The sequence below is a fragment of the Hermetia illucens genome, chromosome 5 (assembly GCF_905115235.1).
Source record: "Hermetia illucens chromosome 5, iHerIll2.2.curated.20191125, whole genome shotgun sequence".
NCBI lineage: Eukaryota > Metazoa > Arthropoda > Insecta > Diptera > Stratiomyidae > Hermetia > Hermetia illucens.
Genome location: NC_051853.1, coordinates 39,135,752 through 39,160,693, shown reverse-complemented (window position 1 = coordinate 39,160,693; position 24,942 = coordinate 39,135,752). Strand labels below are relative to the sequence as shown.

Here is a 24,942-nt window from a genome sequence, read left to right as displayed (position 1 = left end):
TTGCATTGATTGGGGCCTAAATATAATATAAAAATTTGCCAAAATTGTCAAAAGAGAGAAAAATTTTGCTCGCATTTTTTAAGGTCTTGTTTGCAAAACAAAACCTTATTAAAATCGGTTCAATGTCTGTCTGTCTGCTTATCTGTCACAGGCACTTTTCTCAGAAGCGGCTATACCGATTGACACGAAATTTGGTGGGAAGGTGGGAACTGTGAACCTCCATACATGCAGTCAGTGATATCCTTCTACGTTGAGATTTGGGGGGGGGGGGTGCCCATACATGCAAAAAGGGGATGTAAAATTTTTTTTCACCAAATGTGGGGTATCAAATGAAAGGTCTTGATTGGTACTTTTCGAAGCTGGTCTTAGTTTTGAGATTTCCATTCTCAGAAACTACTCAACCGAAAAATCTGAAAAAAATCACAAAGCTGCCCCTATATGGTGCCTAGGCCTCAAAACACTCTCCATATCGATATCTGTTCAAATTAAGTTAATAATAGTAGATTACCATATTTTTGGGAAAATTGAGTAAAACCCCCCTTAAGTTTATCTCAGAGTTATAAAAGTTGGTAGTAGGAGGATATCACTCACTGCATGCTTGGGGATCCACAGCTCCCACCTTCTCACTAAATTTCGTGTCAATTAGTACAGCCGTTTCTGAGAAAAGTGCCTGTAACAGACAGACAGAAAGACATACTGACAGACAGACAGACGAACGGACAGAGAGACATTGAACCGATTTTAATAAGGTCTTGTTTTGCAAACAAAACCTTAAAAAAAAGAGATGAGCGGAGTCTATAAGATCAACTGCCCAGAATGTGAAAAAGTATACATTGGCTACACAGGCTTGTGCTGATAATCAAAGACAAAGAGGACTTCAGGGTGCTGTCACCATACCGTCCTATCAGAAGATTGGACACACCGAAAAACTGAGAAGTTCACGAAGCCAAGGCTAACTGACGCAATGCGTGCTTCGAGAGTTTTTTCACCAAAACTATGATGTTTTAGGGGTGGTCCACAATTGATCCGGTTGAGATAGTGATCCAAGCGGTGATGCAGAGGGTGATGCTATTTGTGACGCCAGATGAGAGAAACGCCATCAATTCTGCAAGGTGATGTGACATGACGCTGAGAAATTGTTTCCATGTTTCAGGCAACCTTTTGCAGATATTACGGGACCGCGACCTGATCTATGAGGCACAGGACGGACAGCGTTGAATGGCGATCAGATGGAGAATCTATTCTTAAATCGACTGATTTCCAATGTCGGAGATCCCTTATCCAGTAGGCGTCATTTGCTGTGTGTATCAGTCCGCCCTTCTATACAGTTCTAATGTATGGGCCAGTACCCTTGGTAAAGAGATGTACCGCAAGCGTTTGATGCAAGCACAATGCCGAGAAACTTTGCGAGTTCCATCCGCCTATCGTACCGTCTTAGAACCAGCAGTACTAGTGTAGGAGTTATTCCGACTACATTCATGCTGCAAAGCGGATGTCTGTATATCGTAGAAATGTTTTATGGGGATACGGAAGCCGTCGCTTCTGACTCACTCTGACCACCTTAATCGAGAGTACGATAAAATTGATATTACGTGATACTGTTACTCAGCGGATACGGGTATTTTCAGTCCTCCCTACACACTATCGGGGAATTTCGGTCGCTCGACTGCATTTACTGCATTATATATGTACATTTACTAAATGTGGTGGATGATGGCTGCTACACCTTTTACTTCTGCAAGAGGTCAAAGCGCCATCGCCACCCTCTGTAGACGGAGAGGCGGAGATCAAGTTGAGGCTTTGCTCTACAGCGAGTACACACGGAGTAAGGTGGAACGTTAAATTCAAGATTTCCGGTGTAATTTGAGATGTGCCAAATTTGAAGTAAATTATCTTTAACAATGACGCATGATAAACCAAAGTGCCAAAGAACTTAACTTATATTCCTAAACTGCCTAGAAATAAGGTTTGCAAAATCGGGTCAGCATAAGTTTTCAATTTGTTTGATAACTCTGCTTCGCACCTATAAACTTGGATGCTCATCTTAGAATCCCCGAATTTTTTATCAGTTACAATATGTCTTAGGCCATCGTTACGTCCCCTTCTTTCTCAGGGCGAATGGACTGCCTTCGGGATAACTCTTACCTAATTGTGGGCAAGGCTGAATATTTCGGTCAAAAAGACCTTGACCAGCCATAATTTCACTAGCAAGCAAGATTGACGCCGAGGGTTTTTGAAATCACGACGCTTCAGCTAATTAAAGTAACATCAACGAAAGTAAACATCACACTTTATTTAAAATCGACTCAGTTACATTTACGTTGTTTTCTCATTAGAAGATATTCCAACAGAAATCCCATTAAATAGAAAAAAGTAGCAAACATCAGCCCAAAAACTAGAAACTTTAAAATGAATTCAGTATGATCCATACCCAGTTTCTTCGCGACATTTTCCCCTTCAACCTTCGTTCTGAATTTTCAATGTACCGTTTCCAAACTTAGCGTTTTCCTCCAATTGTTCAAAAGGCCTGAAGCCCATAAATTCAGAATAAAATTATTTAGATGTATCAGAAATGTGGAATTCTTTTGCACTAACATTCCTGAGATGGGCACTGGAAACTCCAATGTAGGATCAAAGAAAACCGGTCCTTCTAAATTACGTTGATAAAATTTAATTAGTACCTTTTCCTCCTCCGGTAGACCAATGCCATAAGCTCCATTCAAGGTGAAAATGACATGAAGGTACGCTTTCCTATTTATAAGTATGATAATCTCGTCGCGATAATCAGAAGTAAGGTTTCGTTGTTCAAAGTATTCGTAGTGGAAATTCACTGCCAATAGTTTCTGACCTCGATCTCTTATGTCCCTGTAGGTTTTCAGTTGAGGTTCGCACACCACTAGGCAAATATGCCAAATATGAGTTCGTCAAAATGAATTCAATTGTAACCAGATCACTCTCTTCTCCCATCACTTCAACCAAAACAAATACAATTTTGATATTTTGGAACCTTTCAATCATGTCTTCTACAATGTTAACAGTTTCGAAAATATCAGCGGGGAGCACTACCAGCAGCAGAAATGGCGACGCTAAAGGCTGCCTCAAGATCACTGAGGAGTTCCTGGTAAAGCCCATTGTTGCAGTGTGTTCATGTTGTCCTGTGTTGGAAAGAATGTATTCTGCGGTTTCCTGGAACTTTCTGTCCGATGTTGAAAACACCGTCAAATCCTTAAACTGGTAGGTGATGTTAAAGATGGGAAGTAGATTGGAGGAATTTCCGAAGAAAAGAGGCATAAAAAGATTGATTGTTAACATTCTGGTCCGTTTGATTTGAAAGTAAAATTGAAACTGGGGCTGTCCTTCAACTACCTTTGATATAAGTATTGAATGTCCAATCATTCCTGATTGTTGACTATGAAATTATCCTTCTAACAAACCTATGCAATTAAAAGATATATGGAGGATATATAATAGAAAGTAGACGAGTGCAATGATACTAAGGTGTTTCAATGAGTCGGATTGAAATGTAAAATTATTACTTCAACTTTCTCGATATTTACTCTTAAAGAATAAACAATTCAATGCTAGGAAAATATTCTCGAATATTATTTGCAATTGCATCGATTATGTCCGAAATAAAATATGCAAATTTATTTGCTAACACTCCTATGAGAAGGAAAAGGACCTCGCGTGCTTATTTGATGTATTTGAAGTTCAGAAAGGTTATTTCCATTGCAGATGTACATATATTACTTTGTTATATAAAATATGTCTAAATATTTCATTAACGTATAGTAGGGGAAGAAGGGCCGGTGAATTACCTTCACAGAATGTTTGTAAGCCCTATTTGGTCCATGCCAGTAAAAGCAATTCATTGAAACGCAGGAATTATTCATAAACAGAATCAAACCAAAAATAAATTCAAATATCAAGCAACGAGGTTTTGTAATATAATAGCAGGCCAGGCCTGTATTCAGAGGATACGTCGGCTTATGTAGCTCTGGCAATCAAATTGGCGTCGTAACACCTATGCCACAATAACCGTAGCTACCAGATGTCCTGCAGACGAAATATGGACAAATGGTCTTCAGAACCACCTCAACAACGTTAGCATTGTTTCAGCCACAAAAATATTTAGCAAAAAAGCCGGAACAACTGGTTTGATGATGATTGTCAGGTAGCAATGAATGCTACACACCTGGTAATACAAAATCATCGATCTGAGAAACATAAATCGCAAGGAGGCGATGGAATTACAGCTGAACTATGAAGTATGAAGGAGACCAACTATACCAAGGGGTTCGTCAGGTTTGAGATATCGACGAATTAGTGGTTGAAAACAAGGCATCTATCTGTTCCGTACATCAAAAATAGGATATCGCTCAGCTATAAGAGATTCTCAGCTATCTTTTTAGACTGAACACATCATCAACGGCTTCACTCCAGGCAAATCAACAACAAATTAGATTATCTCTCTACAGCAGGGATAGAACCACTATTGTAATATGCCAGTTCCACCATCTCATCAAATTCAAGACCGTTTATGATATCATAGCCAGGGTAGAGCTTTACATGGCTATGAGAAAAATGCCATGGACGAATGGACGAATTTTGTAGAACTGACTTAACTGACTTTGTCCAAATTAGACAAATTATTGGAACCCCTTCCCCCGTCATTAAATTTAAGGTAGAATGATGTTATTTACCGCCTGTCTGTGGCTTACAGTTTCAACCTTTCTACCAAATTTAGTGATAATGGGTATCACTCTTTCTAGCGTTCAGCGTTTAGAATGTGTTTTGGTCTGAGAGCCCTTTCGGGTGTTAAAGAACGTATTCAGTTACCGCCCAAGATTTGTGCCAGAAAGGAGGAACCTGATAGCAACTCCAGAATTGGCGCTGAAGTGAGAGAACCGATTTCCTTCGTGAATGCTACCTATTGGCTCTGAAAATCTCAGGCAGCTGGACTCTGCCTTCTTGCTCTCATAACACGAGTCACGGTCTTAGTGGTTTGTGCCATCAAGACGGCGTACCACAGCGCTAATTGGACTCATCGGAGCGGCCACTGATACTTATCTATCTACCTAGGCAGATTCTGTTGACGAAGGCTGCGTGATTTTAAAATTGGAGGACTCGATAAATGGATGGAGATAGTTGGAGAAGGGACATCCTGAAGGCTACGGCCCGAAATAGGCTGAAGTTTTTTCAGGAGCTTCCTATCGGCGATTGCTATTTCCGTTTTTGGTGCCTCATATTTTCAATGGCTATTTGCAGGAAAAAAACTACACAAAATATATCAAAGATACTGAACTATACTCCCGCTATATAATGGCGGTGCAAAGACTTGGCTAGAGAGCGTTCAACTGACTAGTAAAGGCAAGAAGAGAGTTTTCTGTAGCGGAAATTCTGCTCATATCAAAATTTGGCAATCAAATCTTTACTTTCTCACCGAATATAAAATATCTCCAAGTCATGGTAGACACAAAGCTTTAATTTTCAGCATCCCCTGTGGTAAGTTCGCAACATGGAATCGACCTCTCACCACTCCCTCTTTGCTCTTGTTATAGGCACTGTCAAGCGGTACATTCAATGTCCTATACACTGTTTTTTGCAGATGATACTTTCCTAGCGTCTCATAGCAGGCTGCTCTAGAGCAACTTGTTCAAATATGAAATGATCCCCTTATGCAACACGGCTCAAACTGAATCTAAATAAAATCTTTATTAAACATTTCTTTAGTAATTAATATTTAAAATTTTTGACGGATCCTAATGAAATAGACGCTATTGCTGTCAGTGGCGGTGACCTGCCAAGAACTAGGCGATTTAGATTTCTCGGGTCAATGAACGGCGCCGCGCAGTAATGGAGACGAAGGTGTTACGTTGGACCAGTGGCGTAACATGAAATGATCAGATCCGAAGTAAGAATATCCGGGATTGATACGGAGCTGCACTGATCATGCAAAAATTGTGAAAGAGGCGTGGTAAGATCATATAATTAGCGCTAGCGTCTGTACATCGAAGTTGATGGGAAACAACAGTGGCTTGATACGCCTCGTGACTGCATTCAGGCCAGGACTTTAATAGAAAAAAATGGCGAAACAGATCAAGACGAGCCAACCCTGCTTCTAAACAGGGCAAAGTCTGAAAAAGAGGAAGATAAGAACCTTTTGGTGTTCGGTGATTACAATCCTACACTATGATCCTTTAGCTTCCTCGTAAAGGTCGTTCTGTACGCAGATAAATATGTATATAAAGCAACTAATCGTCCAAAACGAATCATAATGGGAGAGGTTATAAGAAAGTCGCTGATTTTTTCTCAGTAGAGTCCCATACGAAGGTTATAACTTCAAAATCATTTTCAAAAAGAGTTATTATACGAAAGACTGTAAACATTTTTAGATAAAAAAAATTAGTTACTCAGTTACTCCCTCGATTACAGGTATCTCCCCCCTTAACTAACTAGCTCTTAACTAATATCTCACCTGGCATGATTAATACCTGGTAGGTTTAAATTGCAATTTAGTAGCCCAAATTTATAAAGACCAAACACAATGTCCATCCAGACCGTTGAGAACACTGAGAGCGCCATCAGGGTTCTGTATAACATTAAAAGAGACAAACAAAATGCAAGATACCCAGAAACACTATTCCAAGAAGTGAAGCTCAGAGGCATAGTCCAAAATAAGGCTAAACGAAGACGTAGCTCGTAAGAGGAAAAATGTGTTCCAAGTTGACCACTATCCCCAAGAAGAAAGGCGGGACATTTTCAAGAAGGTCAAATCCGAACAGGAGATGATGGATCTGTGGCGTAGCTATTGTACATTAAGTCAAATAAAGTGATCATTCATAAAAACAAGAACAAAAGGCTAAAGATCTTGCAGAAAACCTCAGTGAAATGAAACGTTAATTTGATTCCGGAGATAAGGAAATATCTCTCCAAAACAGTGCAAAATGAAATCTCTTCTATCCTTAGGCCAACAACCTAAAATAAGGACCAAAAGGTAAGATATCAAGATGCAATGCATGGACATTGACGAAGTTGTGATAGGACATCTACCAAACCTTCGATCGTTCGGGCTGCACCAATTAGCAACTTAAGGAAGAAATTCAGGTCAAAAGGAACACCATGTTTTGGCAGAAGCATGGCAGATAGGGCAATATTAACCTGTGTTATTCACAGATTCACAAAGCAGATATATTACAAATGGCTCACAGATGTAGTGAATTTATTGAAATAGCTGTTGCAATATACCAGCACTTTTGAAAAATGTGTAGAAAATATTGGGAAAAGGCAACACGTTCGAGGAATAGAAGGTTGACTATGAACGTATATGGCATGCTGGGCCCAGCACCAGATACCCAGAATTCAGAATGACTTTGAACATCAACGTCAACCGCAACCATTGTGAAACACATGCACACGCACATGACCTACTCTGACAAGCCATTTTTGAGGTAAACATTGAGGTGCCTGTAATCTGTATGCGTTAGTGCAAGAGTAATAGGGGCTTACACGCCATCCCGGAAATGATGGAGTTGCAGGAAATCAGCTGGGAACAAAAATGACTGGCGCTTACCTCTATTCATCCCAGTGCTACCGTTGAAAAATATGGGTATGTACTATGGATCTGGATTTGATTTCTTGTGAAAAATCGTAACCATAACATCGTAACTCTCGATTGACTGCGTGGGTGGTAAAATAGGGAAATCCAATTGGAAACGTCATGGACTGTATTCCGCTTGAATGTTTCGTGAAATTATATAGAGATGGTGTTTTCAAGCTCCCAGGCCTGTTAAGAGCGGGTGGAAATTGGCGAGTTTGCCCCACAACCGGAGCTTTCCCGGATAATATGAAGGCCAAAATAATTTTCACCATAGAACCATATAATTTTTACCCCGAACCCTGATTTTCGCTGCTATTTAAGGAAAGCTGCATTCTAATGTAATTGATAACAAGGATGAATATTTTGCTTTCATCAGTATTAATTGTTAACCTAAGTAATAACTTATGGGATTTAACCATGGTCAAAATAAAAATCCGATTTTGCCAAAATCATGAATGAGACCACAAAATGCAAAATAGGAGTAGTAGGTGAAGCTAAAATGGAAACAGATGTGAAGATGAAAATGGAAAAATAAAAAAAACCGGCCCGAACACACGCGGAAAACTTCAGACCCAACTGGTACGGTCGATTTTTAGAAGCCGTGGTCTTTGGAGCTTCTATTCTTACTTGGCATCCCCAGGCCATCAAAGTGGAGAATATCCCATGTCTCATGAATTTAAGATTCCCCAAACCACGCTCTAGACTTACCGAAAAGGACAGTATACGAAGTGTACCATAGTAGAAGAAACACCGATAGAGTGGTTCATCCTTGTAAGATAGAAGAATAAAATAACTAAAAAAATTAGAAGAGAAAAACGGGAGAATCCACTATCCTTTGTCTGCAATCCGACAGCGAAATAAGAATGCGTCATTGGTGTTGGCCAGGTTCAAAACCTAACTGCGACCCGCGCTAATTTAGTCTTCACTGCTTGAAGTTGAGCATGGACGGAGTGTTGGTGATAGCCAAGCATAGCCTCACGCTACGTACATCCCACTCCCGATAAACAAAAAAAAATATCTCTTCGATGCAATCCATCACGATGATCGAAACGCGAAAATCTCTACTTAAATGTATGACATCAGAAGAGAGAAAGATCGAAATATTGGTGGCTACCAGGCGCTGCATCTCGCTACAATCCGCCATTTCTACGTTACTATGCGCTATCTCCGCATCTCTAACTCGACACAGAAGTAGAAATGTTTATTATTTACCTCTTATCAAAGCTCGGATTCAAGTAACTTACCGAGTGCAAGGGTATTGGGGACGGTTAAGCATTACATCTCCGATTTCAGCCAAATATTCGCAGACTGTCAACTTCTTCCGCGTTACAAAAGAGAACAAATCGGGAAACCGGAAGCTAGACGCTTCAGGTATGAAAGGTTTTGTGTATTTCTTTTATAAAGAGATTTGAGTGTGCATTTGTCCCATTAATTTGAAATTTGGTAGGATCACCCTAAATTGTTGTATTTTGTGATTCGGGGGTGAACTTAAAGGGGGTTTTTCTGCCAATTACCAAAAATTATAGTAATGTATTATTATTAACACTATTTGAACAGGTATCGGTATGTAGGGTATTTCGAAGCCTAGGCACCACACAGTGGCGGCCTCTTGAGTTTTTTCAGATTTTTCGGTTGGGCAGTTTCTGAGAATGGATTCGTTAATGAAATGATCACTTCCGACCCCCCGCACTCCCCCACCTTTCCGACAAATGTGAAAACTAAGACCGGCTTCGAAAAGTACCAACCGAGACCTTTCATTTGATACCCCACATGATTATATTTGATGAAAAAGAAATTTACACCCCCTTTTGCATGTATGGGGACTCCTCCTTAAATTCGACGTAAAGCAATGTAACTCACTACATGCGTGAGCATGAGCAGTTCCCACCTTTCCACCAAATTTGGTGTCAATCGCTATATCCGTCTCTGAGAAAAATGCGTGTGACGGACAGATAGACAGTAAACCGATTTTAATAAGGTTTTGTGTTCACACGACAGGAAAGAATCGACATTCACATAAAGATCAGGAGAGACATTTCCTAAAAGCTCTTTATCTTCCAGCAGCCAATTGCGTACTCCAGAGATTTTAGTCGCATCCTGCGACCCAAAGCCTCATCCACCACACAACTGAAGGTCAGGGTATTACAGTTCTCGGCACCAGCCACATTGGGGAGGTTTCCATAGCCCTCCATTCCTGGTAAATGAGATAATATCAAAAAAATTAAAACACTACACTTTATTTTAAGTTGGTTCGGTTACATTTACGTTGTTTTGTCTTTTGAATATACACCACAAGCAACTCCATTAGGAAGGAAAGAGTAGCAAACATCAGTCCACAAAAAAGAAATTGCAAAATGAATTCAATATGTTCCAAACTGAGTTTCTTTGGGCTGTCTGTCCTTTCAACTTTCGCCCTGAATTTCAAGCGTATCGTTTCCAAACCGTGCACTTTCCTCCAATAGTTCAAAAGGCCTGAAGCCCATAAATTCAAAATAAAGTTATTCAGATGTACCAGAAATGTGGAATTCTTTCGCACTAAAGTTCCTGGCATTGCTACTGGAAACTCTAATGACGGATCAAAGAAAACTGGTCGTTTCAAATTGCGTTGATAAAATTCGATAAGCGCCTTTTCCTCCTCGGGTAGACCAATGCCATAGGTTCCATTCATGGTGAAAATGATACTAAGATAGGTTTCCCTGTTTATAAGTGTGACAATCTCGTCACTGTAATCGGGAGTAAGGTTTCGCTGCTCAAAATAATCGTAATGAAAATTCACCGCTAACAGTTTCTGACCTCGATCTCTTATGTCCTTGTAAGATTTGAGTTGAGGTTCATATACTTGAGTGGTCAGAAAACTGGACAAATATGCCAAGTATAAGTTCGTCAAAATGAATCCGATTGTAATGAGATGTATCCGGATATATCTGTACCGCCAAGAAGTGAACGACTCTTGTGGAATCGATTGAGAGGCAATTCCCAACATCGTGTTGTATAATACCCTCATGAAATCGCTTGAATTTTCAAGAATCCAGTTATGCAGATACACAGCAGATGATATGAATATAGTGATAACTGCCACTAGTGCCCAAACATCCAAATTGAATGGTAATGTAATATAAGCAGAGGGTGGAACACTTTTACTGAAAGGGACGAGAAATGAGTATTGTGAAGAGATAACTGGTACGGTGAACATAATGTTGTTCCTACAAATGCTACTGCGCGCCACGGTCGGTATGTCAGCTCTTCCTTCAGAGACGGAATTCTCGGCTTCAAATATATTCATAAGACTGCCATCTTCGTTCAAAACATCCACCATTGTTGCATTCATATGGCGAATAAACTCGCTAACATATATTGAATTATGCCCCACAATTACTGCTTTTCCCTCATCGTTGGTATACATATAAGAGCGAGGAAAATCGTCAATTAAGGCTCTCCTCAAAACCGCTCCTTTGTAATCTCTTGTCTTATCAATGAATAATAAATCGCCAATCATCGCAGGTGAGGCTGAAACAATCTCTGATTTGGGAAAAGGATCGATACTGTATATTTGTTCTGATGACTCCAAAAACATTGCTACAACACTGAAAGCTCCTGTTTTCGAGCACCAAGAAAACAAGTCATCCAGGCGATCACTTTGATTTCCCCACACTTCAATAAAAACGAATATGATTTTGATATCTTGGAACCTTTCAATCATGGCTTCTATAATATTAAGGGTTTCAAAAATATCAACTGGGAGCACTGCCAGTAGCAGAAACGGTGACGCTATAGTCTGCCTCAAGATCACTGATGAGTTCCTGGTGAAAACCACTGCTGCAGTGCTTTCATGCTCCCCCATCTCAAAGAGAATATATTCTGTGGTGTCCTGGCACTTTGTATCCACCGTTGAAAATACAGCCAAATCCTTGAATTGATAAGTAATGTTAAAGATGGAATGTAAACTGGAGTAATTCGCAAAGAAAAGAGGCAGAAAAAGATTGACTGACAACATTTTCTTCCAGTTAGATTGAAAATTGAATTGAAACTGTGGCTGTCCTCCAACAACCCTTGATATAAATATTGAGCGTTCAATTCTTACTGATTGCTAACTGTGAAATTCTTCTTCTAACCAAACCTACGCAATTAAAAAATAACCATAGGTTTGACTTTTCCTTTCTATGGATACACATAAATGGGGGATGGATTATAAAAAGTAAACAAAAGCAACAATTACCTTCCCGAATGCAATGATACCTAGGTGCTTGTGTACACATGTGTAGTTGCATTATCCCTGAAATGAAGTTGAAACAAAAAAATAAAATTATTACTTGAACTCTGATTATTTCCCGATATTTGCATTACAGACTAAGCAATTTAATGGTGGAGAAATATTCATGACCATTATCAGCAATTCATACATTTATTTCTTGATTAGGTCCTGAATATAATATGCAGATTTATTTGCCAGCAACTATCTCAAAAAGAGAAGGATTTGGCGTTTATCATGTCTCAACAATATAATGTAGGAGTAAACATGTTGTGTCTAGCACACATTGGTAGTAATTGCCCCAGAAAATGCTGTTATCAATATCCTATTTGCCTTATCTAAATTGAACCATAAAACTTCTTCTCCCAATAAACTTTCTATAAACCTTATTGTCAAAATAAACAAGTTTAAACCCTGTTCAAACTGTTAAATATTCAGCACTCTTCCTCTGTACAGGATCCCTTACGGAATAATGGATGATCACGAACCAATAAAAAAGGGCTTCTTGGGAGCCTACAGTAACTCACCTGTCATAAAAATAATTTTTGGCTGAACTCTCAAGATTTTATTGCAGGCCCGCCACGGAACTGAGGACCACCCGACCCACCGTCGATCCTCCACCACCTCCAGATTGTTTGTTTCATATAGATCTCTCTTCTTTTAAGGAATGGACGTGGAAATTTCAAAAAACCACCCCCACTTTTCCAGTCATGTCTCGCGGTGGGTACCACCATGAAGGATTGCTTGCCTGATGCCCGGAGAGGCCGTGGTCTGCACACGCAAAGTTAGGTCACACGTCCGACATGCTTCCGGATCCTTCCCGTTCTGACTTCAGCAACTCTCTATTTTCATTCAAAGTAGTGTTCAATTTCGCTCACTCCTTCATAGACCGTGGACAATGAAACATAATGAGCTTCGAGTCATTGGGGCCAACAGGGAGCTCAGAATAATCTGGCGGCTCGTCAAATCCGAACCGATTAAAATACTTCCAAACTATACGACTTACTAATTCAATTCTCCATGCCTTCGCTCCGCCAATTTCTTAAGGGATCATCCCTTCACCGATCATCTCATCTTTGCATTTTCCTCTTGAGAGTCAACCCGGATGAGTTCACCCTCCATTTCTTTTAGAGATTGCGCGGCTCATTTCGCTGACAACACACTTTGCTCCACCTAATGCGGTCCAATAGGCACTGCACACTCTCATAGGCATTGTTCAGTATACCGAATTCCTCCTTCGATTCATAGCACTGTTCAAAGCTCATGCCCAGACAAAACCCGCCTATAGCAAGATTGACTTCATTACCTCTGCGTCAAACAGCCTGTAGCAATATTTTGACCTCAATATATTAGACATTGACCCTGCTAAAGCTGAAGTAGCTTTCGCCGCTTTCTTCCACGTACCCTTTTTTCTTCAAAGTACCCTTTGAAGTTCAGCCTTCGTTATCAGTTATTTAATGATAGATTTCAGACGAAATTGTGATCACAAACTCTGATGTTTAAAGTATTATTTTATGTGGAATTCGTGGCAAGGACCGGCTTCGTCTTTTCGTCTGCTAGGTCCAATTTCACCATTCGCAACCACAATTTCATGGGATAGACGGTTTGGTTTCCATGTATTTCCTCATGTTCGGGGTATTTCGTAACTCCAACCACCTCAGCTCGCCTACAAAACCAATCGACATTACCTCCTCGGGTGAGCGGAAGTCAATAACTTCATCATATATATTAAGCAGCCAGAAAAAAAAACATGTGTCCTAATCCTAACTAAACTAAAGGCATTTTTGGTATCAACTACATTACGACCACCGCACAGCATTTACTAACCGACGTCGCCTCTCAATAGAGGTCCACTACCACTTCTACCACATTGACCATAAAACGAACTTGCCGAAATCCATTGTCTGCAAAAGATAACGTGGTTGCTTTGTAATGTGTTACAGAGGTCATGATCCCCGCCACCGTCGATTTTCCGACAATCACCAAAGTGCAGAAGAATGACGCAGTTCTTCACAGCTTGAGGACCAACTCCAAATACACATTTAGGGAGTTTCCAATCTTTGGCTTTAGTATTTACTGCGAGACGTCAGACAAAGGACCAAGGCTGTTTATTCCGGCCATTTTCCGAAAAGAAGTATTTCACCCCTTTGACGATCTAGTGCACCCAGGGATTCGGCCAACGAATTGGTTAGTCACCGCAAAGTATTATTGGCCATTTATGGAAAAGAACATTAATTTTTGGGCCAGACAGTGCATCGCTAGAAGCTGCTAGAAGTGCAAAACAACAAAGCATGTGAGGAAAGAGGTAGGCGTGTTCCCTCGGTCTACCAAGCGTTTGTACAAAGTCCACCTCGATATCACTGGCCCTTTGCGGGACTCGCACGGTTTCAGGTATTGCCAATCATCGATAGGTTCACACGGTGGCCTTAGGCAATACTTCTTGAATTCGTTTGCACCTTGACTGGGCCCGATGTGATTGTAGAAGTTGCATTTCCGGCCTCAAGGAGAGGTTGAAAAATGTACTCGAGGTGCTCTAAATCTGCTACTCTAAAGGAAGACACGACTAGAGCATCAGCAATATATACGAAACAGAAATTGAGGTTGCCTGTAATCATACGTACGAACACAAACAATCGACGGCCTCTGCCAACTCAAAGACGGTGACTGTTAATGCTGCCACCATCTGCTGCAGCTAAGCCACCTAACACACGGATCACACGGAGACCCCATGGATTTTATCAGGGTCACCTATTGTGATAAACACTTTATTTTATTATTAAATTAATAATTAGTAATTTAATATTAATAATCATGAGGAGTCCTCCCTCTTTGGCCTTATCCCGAACTGACATCGAGAAAATTGTTTTTCGATGTCGTGGTCAACTCGATTCGCACTTGCACGCGTGCGACATGCAAGTTATTCGCTCCATCACACCATACCGTCACATCCGTAAGCTCGATGAATGTAAGTAGCCTGTTGTATATCGCCCTTTCCGATATCTTCGCCGGTAGCATAACCAACTTCTACCTCTTCCACTAGGCAGGTAAAACGTCTTCCAAAATACATGATTCAAATGTGCTTTTCGACCATTCAGACTGGGTCTTAGCTACTCACTTAAGGACCTCATAGAGAAACCTCTCCAATCTCGGATCCTTCTTATCTGCAATTCGTCCGCAAATGCCCCTTAGAAATCTCACCTATTAAGAAGATATACTGTTAAATTACGAAGCAAGATCGACGGTCCTCCATCTGCGAAAAAACGATGATAATTGTTTTGAACAAGAGCCAAGGTTAAGACACTTGGCCCACGAATACTGTTATAACCTCGTCGACAGCGCCCATGAAGACTACATTCAGGAGATTCTTCTCCAGCGCAGTGTTTGAATTTGTATGGTGGAAGAAAAGCATTACGTATGTTCAAAGTTCTTTAATCACTTGTGCGTGAAAAATTTCACTCATTTTTTTCGTAGTGGTGTCATGTATTCAATGCATGGGATGAGGAAACATATACAAGAAAACCGTTATCAACCGTCATCGAGACATGCGCAAGTTAGTTACCTCCTACCTAACTCGTGTATATGCAATCCTGTAGTCCTGTGGGCTATTTAAGGTTACTTCTAAGATCCCCGTATACTTCCTCCGGTTGCTGATGTGGTGTGTGTGCTTGAGGCGAGGGAGAAGCGATTGCCTCAGAGTTCTCATTGGCCCATTGTACTCGACTTATCCGACTAACAGAATATCCCGGATTCGTTTATGTATCGTAGGATTTCCGTTAAAGGGTGTGATGCCACCCATCGCAACTGGAGCACATCAGCATCAAAGCTCTCACGTGCAATGCATCCATTCACATAGAAAATGAATTTCATTTTCTCATTACAGGAGGGACCTGTATCACCTTATACAATTCCTGTTCTGAACATATGTCTAGCTAGTGAAGTATTAGCTGCCAGACGGCCTTCAATACTTCCGCAAGTCTGTTTTTCGACAGGATCAAGTTTGCGGTATGCATGTTTGGTTCTGACAAAAAAAGTTTGATGAGTCTGATACCATTTGTGCTTTGCCACCTCTCATTATGAGAAACTTGTTCCCAGTTTATGAAGGCAGCCTTAGGCAACGAACGAAAGATTTTCGATGGGATCAAAGGACTACTCAATGGCCTCAGTGCAGCTTGGCTATCGTTACAGATTGCGATGCGCCTGCTTTCCAACCACTTATCAATCACCCAGCTTGCCGCTCTCAAAATAACATCGACTTCAATATGAAAAACATGTTGCATATTATCCTAAAGGAGTAGAAGACCTCTGTGTATCCCACCGCGTATTCGTCTAAGACTACCTCACTTTAACCAACCACCCTACGGATGCATAAGCGAACATCAGCCTAATGATAGTAAAGTATATCCATGTTACCACATGAGGTCTAAGTCCCCATGTCGGAGCAAATGTCCGGCTGTACAGCTCATGGGCTGTGAGACCTCGTTTCGTCTTTTCCTCTACAGGTTTGTTCCAACGAGGCTTCTCGTGTAGAATAACTCTCATTTCACTTCTTCGCAGAGTCGAAGGGTTGTATCCCTCATGTCTGGACCATTCAGTTGCCCCCTTTTTGTAAATAATACCATTGTGGTTTTATTCGGGTTTACTGAAAGTCCATGCCTGAGGTACCAACAGTAAGCACAGCCATGTCATCAGCATAAACTTGAGCGCGTATTGGAAAATTTTGCTGTTCGCATAGTAGTGAGTCGATCAGCATACTCCACAGAAATGGCGACAACACACCTCCTTATGGTCAGCCTTTGGCTGCTTCTGCTGTTAGGTAACGATCGACCCCTACTTCAGCACGCAGCAATCTATGGTTTCCTTTCTCCCAAAGTCGAAAATTCTTTGTTTTGCCCTGACCTCGGTTTGTTGTTGCCGCTGAATCATTGTAATGTCGCGGCCGCCAGCTACCTGCTGGCAGTTCACACACCATTTCCTTCATTTATCCATTTGGATCGAAACCGAAAGTCTTAAGTTTTGCATCTTGGACGTTTGCCCAAGAACAAGGGTTCCACGGACCACAACTACGAAAACATGTTGCTTTCCAACTGGTCCGGTCCGCCATTAAATGCATGGCGGACCTAGGAATCCCTCAATTCCTAAACAAAATTTTACTTTGAAAATTAGATTTTTCTTTGCTTACACAGACAATCCTTCTTCGGAATGTAGCCTCCGGCCTCTTGGCTCTCTTTTGGATCGAAGAGGATTGCTTAATAATGGCTGTGGGTGTGTTGTGTGCGATATCACGGGCTGAAAAAGTTGCGTACAGATGAGAATTGGACTAAAAGTGACAATGTGGTGGTAATGGGTTAGTTGAATGGCAAGCTGGGGGGTCTCGGTATTTGCAGCAACGATGAACGGTTTGTAGAGTTCTGCCTGATCATCGGATTGAGAAGTAAACATTCCGTGAGGCCAGCAGGAAACCTGATTGTAGGTGGAATCTTGATGTAGAGATCATCATTTCTACGGGCGAGGGCACTTTGCCAAACTAAGCTGGAGAATCAAGACAGCTAAATAAAGAATGCAAGAATCTTTGAAGTGACGTCAAGAAAGCCAGATTGAACAGAAGACGAAATGCGCACGCCTGGAATGATTATATTTCAGGTTAAGGTTCCATTATTCGGCAAATCCTGGCACAACCTCCCCGCTGTGGTCAGTGCAAACAGGGTTTGGTCGTGCCAAGAATTTACCAAGCCTGGATTATTTTTAGCGTGGGTGATCTGTTTGCTTTATTATCACTTGGTGGTGGGGCTAGACTGAAGGAATGTACTTTTTCACGATAACGGAGCTCAAACCTATTGCACTCATTTCCACAGCCGCTAACAACACGCCTCTCAGCTGCTCACCCTCACCGATGCGCCCCCGTGTTTCCTCAGTCAGCCAGGTCTTGCATCCGCGCCAAAGTCATCCGCACCAGAAGCAAAGGTACTTTCGATGGAGATTATCGGGAAAGTTGTTTAAAATATATGCGAATTGCGCAGTACTAAAGTTTTCTCATTGCTGGATGACAGCCTCCTCACGGAGAGAGCCCATACATTCTGTTCCTAAATCTTTTGCTACACATGATATGGTCAGTCGAAGACCCAACGGCCTTGTCGCAGGTCCTGTGCTCAAACAGTGTGTTGATGACGCTTTCCCGGTATTGTTGCGGTCATCAAGACTTACCCCTCCTTTCCCCCCTTGATTACATATCCGAGCAAGGTGTTATCATATCCCACCCATCTCAGATCATCCAGCACCATCACAATGTCACCTCTAGGAAGATTATCCTGAAGCCCCCTATATCGTAAGTCAACGTTGGAGCACCCCATTGTATAATTGTGATGCTCCTTAATTTGCACCGGAATTTCGTGGTCAGAAGTTTTGTCAGAAACCGGCTTCCAATTCAGGAGAGCAGTTTCTAGTAGCTGTCATTAACAGTGCGATCCCGGATTGGCGTCTATTACCACTTGACTTTCCAGATTACAAGACCATCGCACCGCAAAAGGTATAGAAGTGCTCTTCAGAGTTTCACCATTTTACTTTGCGCAGACCCAGAATATCTTGCTGTCTGCGAAATGTATACTCGTAGAAAACTACTTTACCTTTCCTATTGAATATATGCTTAACGCTATTATAGGAAATGAGGGTCTTGTAGAAATTTCCCACCTTTTCCAATTCCCTAACACTCTGCGAGGAGTTGGGGTGTGGCAGACACCTTTCAAGAAATTTTACCGAGTGACTAGCCATGACAGCACCGATACGCGGTATTTGGGAGTGATCATAAAAATTTGGTTAGTGGGAGATCTGACATCGGAACACAGACTACGATTGGTCCCTTACCTTAATTCCGAGCAACGTATCAGTTTTAAAGATGGAATCGATTTCATAGTCTGTTTAAAGGTTTCGACGGAGTTTGAAAGGATGGAGGTATGCCTATAACTGTCAGGAAGGAACGAGTTTTTGACATATTTTTAGTTTTCTCCAGACATTTTCAACTCGCTGGGAAGTGGGCATACGACAAACAATGATTAATGAAAGTGGATAGGAAAGGACTAATAGTAGCAGCATATTTCATCAGGATGGCTGTTGGATTTTTTTCAAGCCCAGTCAACCTTTAATTTTTGCTCTGCTTAATGGAATTTGTGACCGCTTTGAGGTTGACGACATTGATTGGTGAAGTCGTGCGAGGAATCTGGTTGGGAGAAACTAGTCCTGGAATATTCCAGTTTGGCTAATAGTCTGGAAGCATAATCCTATGGATTTAAGGGGACAATTAATGCATTGATGCGTAAATAAACTCACCCCCATAGATCAATGCTGCAGAAGTTGCAAAGTTCCATAGACAACTGCCGCGACTAGAGGTTGCACTCATGGAGGCTGTAATGTGGCGTAAATAAACCGATTGAAATTCCGGTCTTAATAGATGGGAAATCTCACACACTTGTAGGAGTTAGGCCACCATTTTTACCCGAAGGACTACCGTCGAAAAATATTTAAAAGGAAATATAAACTTCACAAGAAATTGAAATCTGGATTTGAATTGATTAGGATATGCGGGATCCACATCCACATGATGGTGGACCGGACCAAATGAGGAGCAAATTACTCGCACGTTTTTTGGTCCATGGATCCCTAGTTTGGGCCATAGCGCCCAAACATTCAAAATTAAAAAAACCAAAAAGTGACTGACGATTTCGTCCAGGGTAGAGGCAACTCTTCAGATGCTGCCTCACCTCCGCCATGGGAGCAGCGTGACCGAAAGTGCCAACAGGTGGAATAACCCTCCCTTATATCACCGCATCGATGCGAGAGTTGCGTCTGCCCTGGACGAAACCGCCAGTCATTTTTTTGGTTTTTTTTTTAATTTTGGATTTAAATGTATGGCGTAAGTTCATTTTACATACTGTGCTCATCTGGAAAAGGAAAGCTGAAAAGTAAATCCTTTCGTAGTAGTTCTAGAATAATCTGCGGAGAAACGAGTTTATAATCAACATTTTTTATTGTTAGCTTCTTTTATATCATGAGAAAATCTTTGTTAATTTCGCGATTTCACAAACATTTCAATTACGAAACAAATAATCGATGCTGAGAGACCAATGATAAGAAAAGTCATGCTGTACTCAATATGCTTCCAACCGAGCTCTTCGAAACCATCCAAGGGTTCTTCGTGTTTCTTAAAGTACCTTCTGATAATTTCATAGTCATTCACTTTCCTCCAATAGTCTATAAGACCGGATGCCCATAGATTTGACACGTACCTGTTAAATCTTCCTATAAAAGATGCATTCTTTCTCATCAAAGATCCTACATACGGCACGGCTAGTTTCAGACCAGGTCGGTAGAATACAGGACGTTTCATGTTACTCTGATAAAGGAGTATGAGCCTCTTGTCGGTGGGTGGCAAACATAAACCATAAGTTCCATTCATTGCAAAGATTACTTCCGCAAATGTATCTTGGTCAACAGTCGTTATAACCTCACGCAGTGGTTCTGTAATCAAGTTACGCTTGTCGAAGTATAAAAAATGGAAATCAATCATCAGTAGTTTCTGGCCTCGATCCTTGATGTCCTTAATAGTTTTCATCTGTGGTTCACTTACTCGAGTGGTCATGAAGCTAGACAGGTGTGCCAGATACAAGTTCGTTAAAATGAATCCGATAACAATTAACTGGAAACGTATATATCGGAATCGCCAAGAGCTCCTGCATTGCGAAGGAATTGATTGGGAGCAAATTCCTAGAAGAGCGTGGCAGAGCGCTTTCCCGAAATCACCAGAGCTTTCCAGAATCCGTACATGGAGGTAATCAGCTGAAGCTATGAATACGACCATCATTAGAGCCAATACCCAAACATTCCACTGAAACGGAAGAATTATGTAAGATGATGCTGGCAGGAACCTGCTGAAGGGTACGATGAGTTCATACTGTTGGGTGGCGATTGAACGAGAGTTCAACATATTGTTTCTGCGAGTAGTGCTTCGAACAAGCGTAGGAAGATCACCCTTGCCTTCTGATATGCAAATCTCGGCTTCGAACATATCAAAAAGTTCTCCATTTTCCTTGCGGACATCTACCATTGTTGCATTTACTTGATGGATAAATTCGCTAATTATGTCCGCAGTATAGCCGCCGTGTTGCACTTCCCCTTCATCATTTGTGTATGGAAAAGAGCGTGGGAAGTCACTCACTAAGACTCTTCTCAAGATCGTCCCTTGCAAGTTTTTCGCCTTCTCGATGAATAACTGATCCCATGTTTGGTTGACTGGGAAGATAGTTATTGTTACTATGGGAAAAGGATCAAAGCTGTAAACTGGATCAGGTGACGTGAAAAATGAGGCTACAACGCTTAAGGCTCCTGTCTTCCAACACCAAGTGAATAAATCGTCAAGCGCTGCGCTCTGATCCGCGGGCTCTTCAACAAAAATAAAAAGTATCTTTATATCATTGAATCTGTCCATTGAGTTCTCCATGATTTCCAAAGTTTTCGAGATGTTCCCTGTGAGAAGCGCATTAATTAGAAATGGTGGTGACATGTTTTTCCTCAGGTCCACTGGCGAGTTTTTGGTAAAAATCACTACTGAAGTATGTGGTCGTTGTTGTATTCCAAAAAGGAGATATTCCGCCATTTGTTGGCACTTCGTCTCCATCGGTAAAAAAAGCGCGACATCACGGAAACTATTGGAAATATTAAGGATTGATTGCAAATTGGTGAAGTTGTTGAGTAAAAGAGGTAAAATTAGATTAGGTGCTATCATTCCGCCCACTGCCTATGAAAGTCTGATTGAAACTAATAAAATCACGTCCATGCACACTTTCCTGTCACCGAACTTATAGATTTTTATATAGAAAATAAAGTCCCTGAGCTATTTTCCTGTCTGTAAACATTTTTTCTAATAGAAGATGATTAATGGTTTACAGTGTTTGCATTTCAATTGGTAGGTAATATATAAATAATTATTTGCCAGGGCTAATGTGTATCCTGGAAGTCAGGAAGTATGGCACCATTGACCCACTCCAGTTACCTTTTAGAAACTTTTTGTTGGTAGATTTCATAAAGATTCAATTTCCCTTGAAAATTAGGGGTTTCGAAGCCATTCGAAGGGATTTAATTATGCAAATCCTGATTCTAATAGCATACTTTCGTCAACATTTTAAAATAATGAATTCATCCCCATCGTGAGGCAATTCTGCAAGCTAGATTGAAATACTTGAAAAATAGGATAAATGAAGATTTTTGGTTCTTATTTTTGATTATTTAAGAAAGTCCAGGTCAGCAGCATTATCACAGTTTCGAAAATTACATTTATCGAGGCTCATGATGCTGCGATCAAGGTAGGATCAGGAATATCTGCACAAAAATAAGCAAAACAATAAGGAAAATCGCACTTCACTAATGAGCACCAGCCAAGCAGATCAAGGATAAAACTCTCTTGATCTGGCCGCGGTGGGAACGTCACCTACTCCCATTGAATGAGGAAGACCCTGCCCGAAAAGCTTATAAAGTTAATATTTTTAGTAAGAGACAATGCGGTACGCCTTGCTTCAGTGGGAATTCTTTTTCGGTATGCTAGGTGAATAAGTTTATGGACAGTGTAAGACTTCCGCAACGCTACGAAGTCGAACTAATAACTAAACACGTCCCCGTCACCAGATAAATAGCCTGGCGCCATTTGACACAGCAGCTTCGGACTAGCCCTTTTACTGTCCCGCCTTAGAAAACCTTTAAATCTGGGAGTTCTTTTCACCAACGAGCGAGGAGAAGAGGGTTCTAATTGTCCGTTTAAGGAACCCTCCACTTCCAGGTCCCTCCATCGGTCCAACTCTATCTTGCTCGTAACAAAAAGAACCTAAACGTAATACGCAGACTCGTCAGTCAGAGGATCGTGCTTTACCAATCTTGTATGGGTAAAAATAAAAGCCTCCACCATTAATCTACCGAAGAGATAAACAGTTCATCTGCAGCTTGACTGATTTTAGCAACAGAGGTCGTTCCCCATGAGCAGCCGCGTCCCACGTACACGAATTCACACGTCACGTCTGTTGAACCAACACCAACAGCTCTACTACTAAACTTTATCTCCACGTCCACGTGGTGACCACTTGGAGCTCCTTTTTAACGAAAAGCTGCAGATGAAGAAGGATGAAGGCGAGTCTCCCGCGCCTAAAAATGGGTGGGCGTTGAGTAGGACTCACAACCCTACACGGAAAACTACTTGTTACGAAGCCACAAAAGCAGCCTCGGAATGGATGCATGTTACAACCATGAACCCGGCAACGAAAACGGAATAACGATTTGCGCATTTTCTCATGGAACGTACGCTCCCTCTACAGAGAAGGAGCTGCTAGACACGTTGGACAAGGACCGGTTTCCTGGAGAAGAGTCACTACACCATACATACAGTGGCCATCTAATAATCCATGTGCTCAGAGTAGGTTTCTTAGTCAGCCAAAAAATGAAACCTACTGTTATCGGCTTTGAAAACATAAGTGAACGGCTGTACACTCTGCGCTTATGAGGCCTATAACCCTCGTTAAAGATCACGCTCCTACAGAGGAGAATGCAGAGTCGGAGAAGGATACCTTCTAAGAGGCAGTAGAACGAACCCTCGAAGCCTCTCCCAGATATGATATCAAAATCATACACCGGGATTTTAACAGCCAAGTAGGGAAGGAGCCCATATTCAGGCGATACGTTGACTCCAATAGCTTACATTCAAATACAAATGAAAACGGACTGCGGATTATTTAACTGACAGTGTCACACGAAATGGTTGTTGGAAGTACCTGGTTTGCGCGGAAAGCGGTCCATAAACAAACGTGGGCCTCTCCAGACGGAACCACTTTCAACCAAATTAACCACGTGTTGATCGAGCACCGCCACCTCTCAGCTTTGATGAATGTCAGAACATATAGGGGGGCAATATAGACTCGGATCGCTATCTCGTTGGCATGGGGCTCCGAGCTCGAATAACAATACCACCTAGAATCCCCTCTGACAATCAGGTGAGAGTTAACACTGAAGCCATCCACAACACAGCCCTCGCAACACCTATAAGAGAAGAGAAAAGAGAAATGGATGTCGCAATAACCGCAGACAACAGAGGTCCTGGAGATGAAGCATCAACAAATGATCTTCACAACCACCTGAAGAACGTAATCATTGATACGGCCATAAACATAATTAGCCCCAGTCGCAAAAGGAGCCGGAACGGCGTAAACCGGGATGTCTGGAGTTCCTTATTAAGGCAGGCCTAGTCCCGATACCGGTTGTTGCGCCGTTGATGATGATGAATGCTGAAACTCTAGTTGCAGCTTTATGTACTACTGCTTTGATTTGCACCGAAAAGGTTATCTTTGAGCACAGCGTCAATATAAAGTATTCAACTGTTAGTTTCGATTCCATTATAGACTCACCAATCGATGTGGGTCAGCATTCTCCTTTTAGTAAGGGCGACTACTTCAGTTTTTGGTACAAAATTGCATCCATCAGTTATTCATTTGCTTACCTGTCACGTTAATATTCCAAGTAAGCTTTGCGCTTGCTGAACAGTCCGTCCATTAACAAGGGCCACAACATCATCATAATAGACCAGGAACAACCTTTCTGGCATCTTGAGTCTAAGCAGGCAAAAATACGTTTCTGAGGTGCGGCTCTAGGATGGTTTCCTGTGCTACCTCGACGTAATTGCCATCCTTCTATGGTTCTCTAGTGTTTCATAGAATAAAGAGCTGTCACTCAGAAAATGTCTCGCCCCTCCCTCCGTCTTATGCAACTACTCGTTGAGATCGGCGGTTGTGTGCCTTAGCTCGATAAACAACATCCATCTGATCTAAAACCAATCTGTTTTAGTGACGCTTTCTGCGCTGTTGTCGTGAACTTTATCGGATGTCTAGAGGATAATATGTGCACAATATGGTCCATCGGTTTTGGTTCGGCATTAATTAACAAAAGTTTCCGTAACGCACCAGTTTTGCAGCTTATAACTGGGTCTCCACCATTTTACCGATTTTCCAGTAGTGTAGTCATTATGATTCATGCCTCTCTCCGGGAATTCAAACGTTATGAAACCGCGGAG

The 24,942-nt window shown here is 41.5% G+C and overlaps 3 protein-coding genes across 4 annotated transcripts in view; all 3 read right to left on the bottom strand.

Moving 5' to 3' along the window:
• Positions 1-24,942, bottom strand: part of LOC119657514 (mushroom body large-type Kenyon cell-specific protein 1) — a 315,414-nt gene that overhangs the window by 266,857 nt on the left and 23,615 nt on the right. For both annotated transcript variants that reach the window (XM_038064453.1, XM_038064454.1), the window contains exon 2: positions 11,817-11,873. The gene's annotated coding sequence lies outside the window, so the exon portion shown is untranslated. The remainder of the gene's footprint in view (positions 1-11,816; positions 11,874-24,942) is intronic.
• On the bottom strand, positions 2,458-11,300 carry LOC119657067. The gene is made up of 4 exons (XM_038063821.1): positions 9,866-11,300; positions 9,747-9,794; positions 2,596-2,896; positions 2,458-2,527 (listed from the first exon to the last, which is right to left on the bottom strand). The coding sequence occupies exons 1-4, from the start codon at positions 11,298-11,300 to the stop codon at positions 2,458-2,460; spliced, it is 1,854 nt and encodes a 617-aa protein (XP_037919749.1).
• Positions 19,903-21,399, bottom strand: LOC119657065. The gene has a single exon (XM_038063818.1). The coding sequence runs from the start codon at positions 21,397-21,399 to the stop codon at positions 19,903-19,905; it is 1,497 nt and encodes a 498-aa protein (XP_037919746.1).

What these genes read in the sequence shown, in the direction of transcription:
- LOC119657067 (XM_038063821.1), bottom strand. Translation starts at nt 11,300, where the DNA reads ATGATTGAAAGGTTCCAAGATATCAAAATCATATTCGTTTTTATTGAA. An exon ending in TGTGGCTGGTGCCGAGAACT is followed by an intron (nt 2,897 to 9,746) that starts GTAATACCCTGA and finishes ATATTTGCCTAG; the next exon opens with TGGTGTGCGAACCTCAACTG. An exon ending in CCAGTGCCCATCTCAGGAAT is followed by an intron (nt 2,528 to 2,595) that starts GTTAGTGCAAAA and finishes TATGGGCTTCAG; the next exon opens with GCCTTTTGAACAATTGGAGG.
- LOC119657065 (XM_038063818.1), bottom strand. Translation starts at nt 21,399, where the DNA reads ATGTCACCACCATTTCTAATTAATGCGCTTCTCACAGGGAACATCTCG.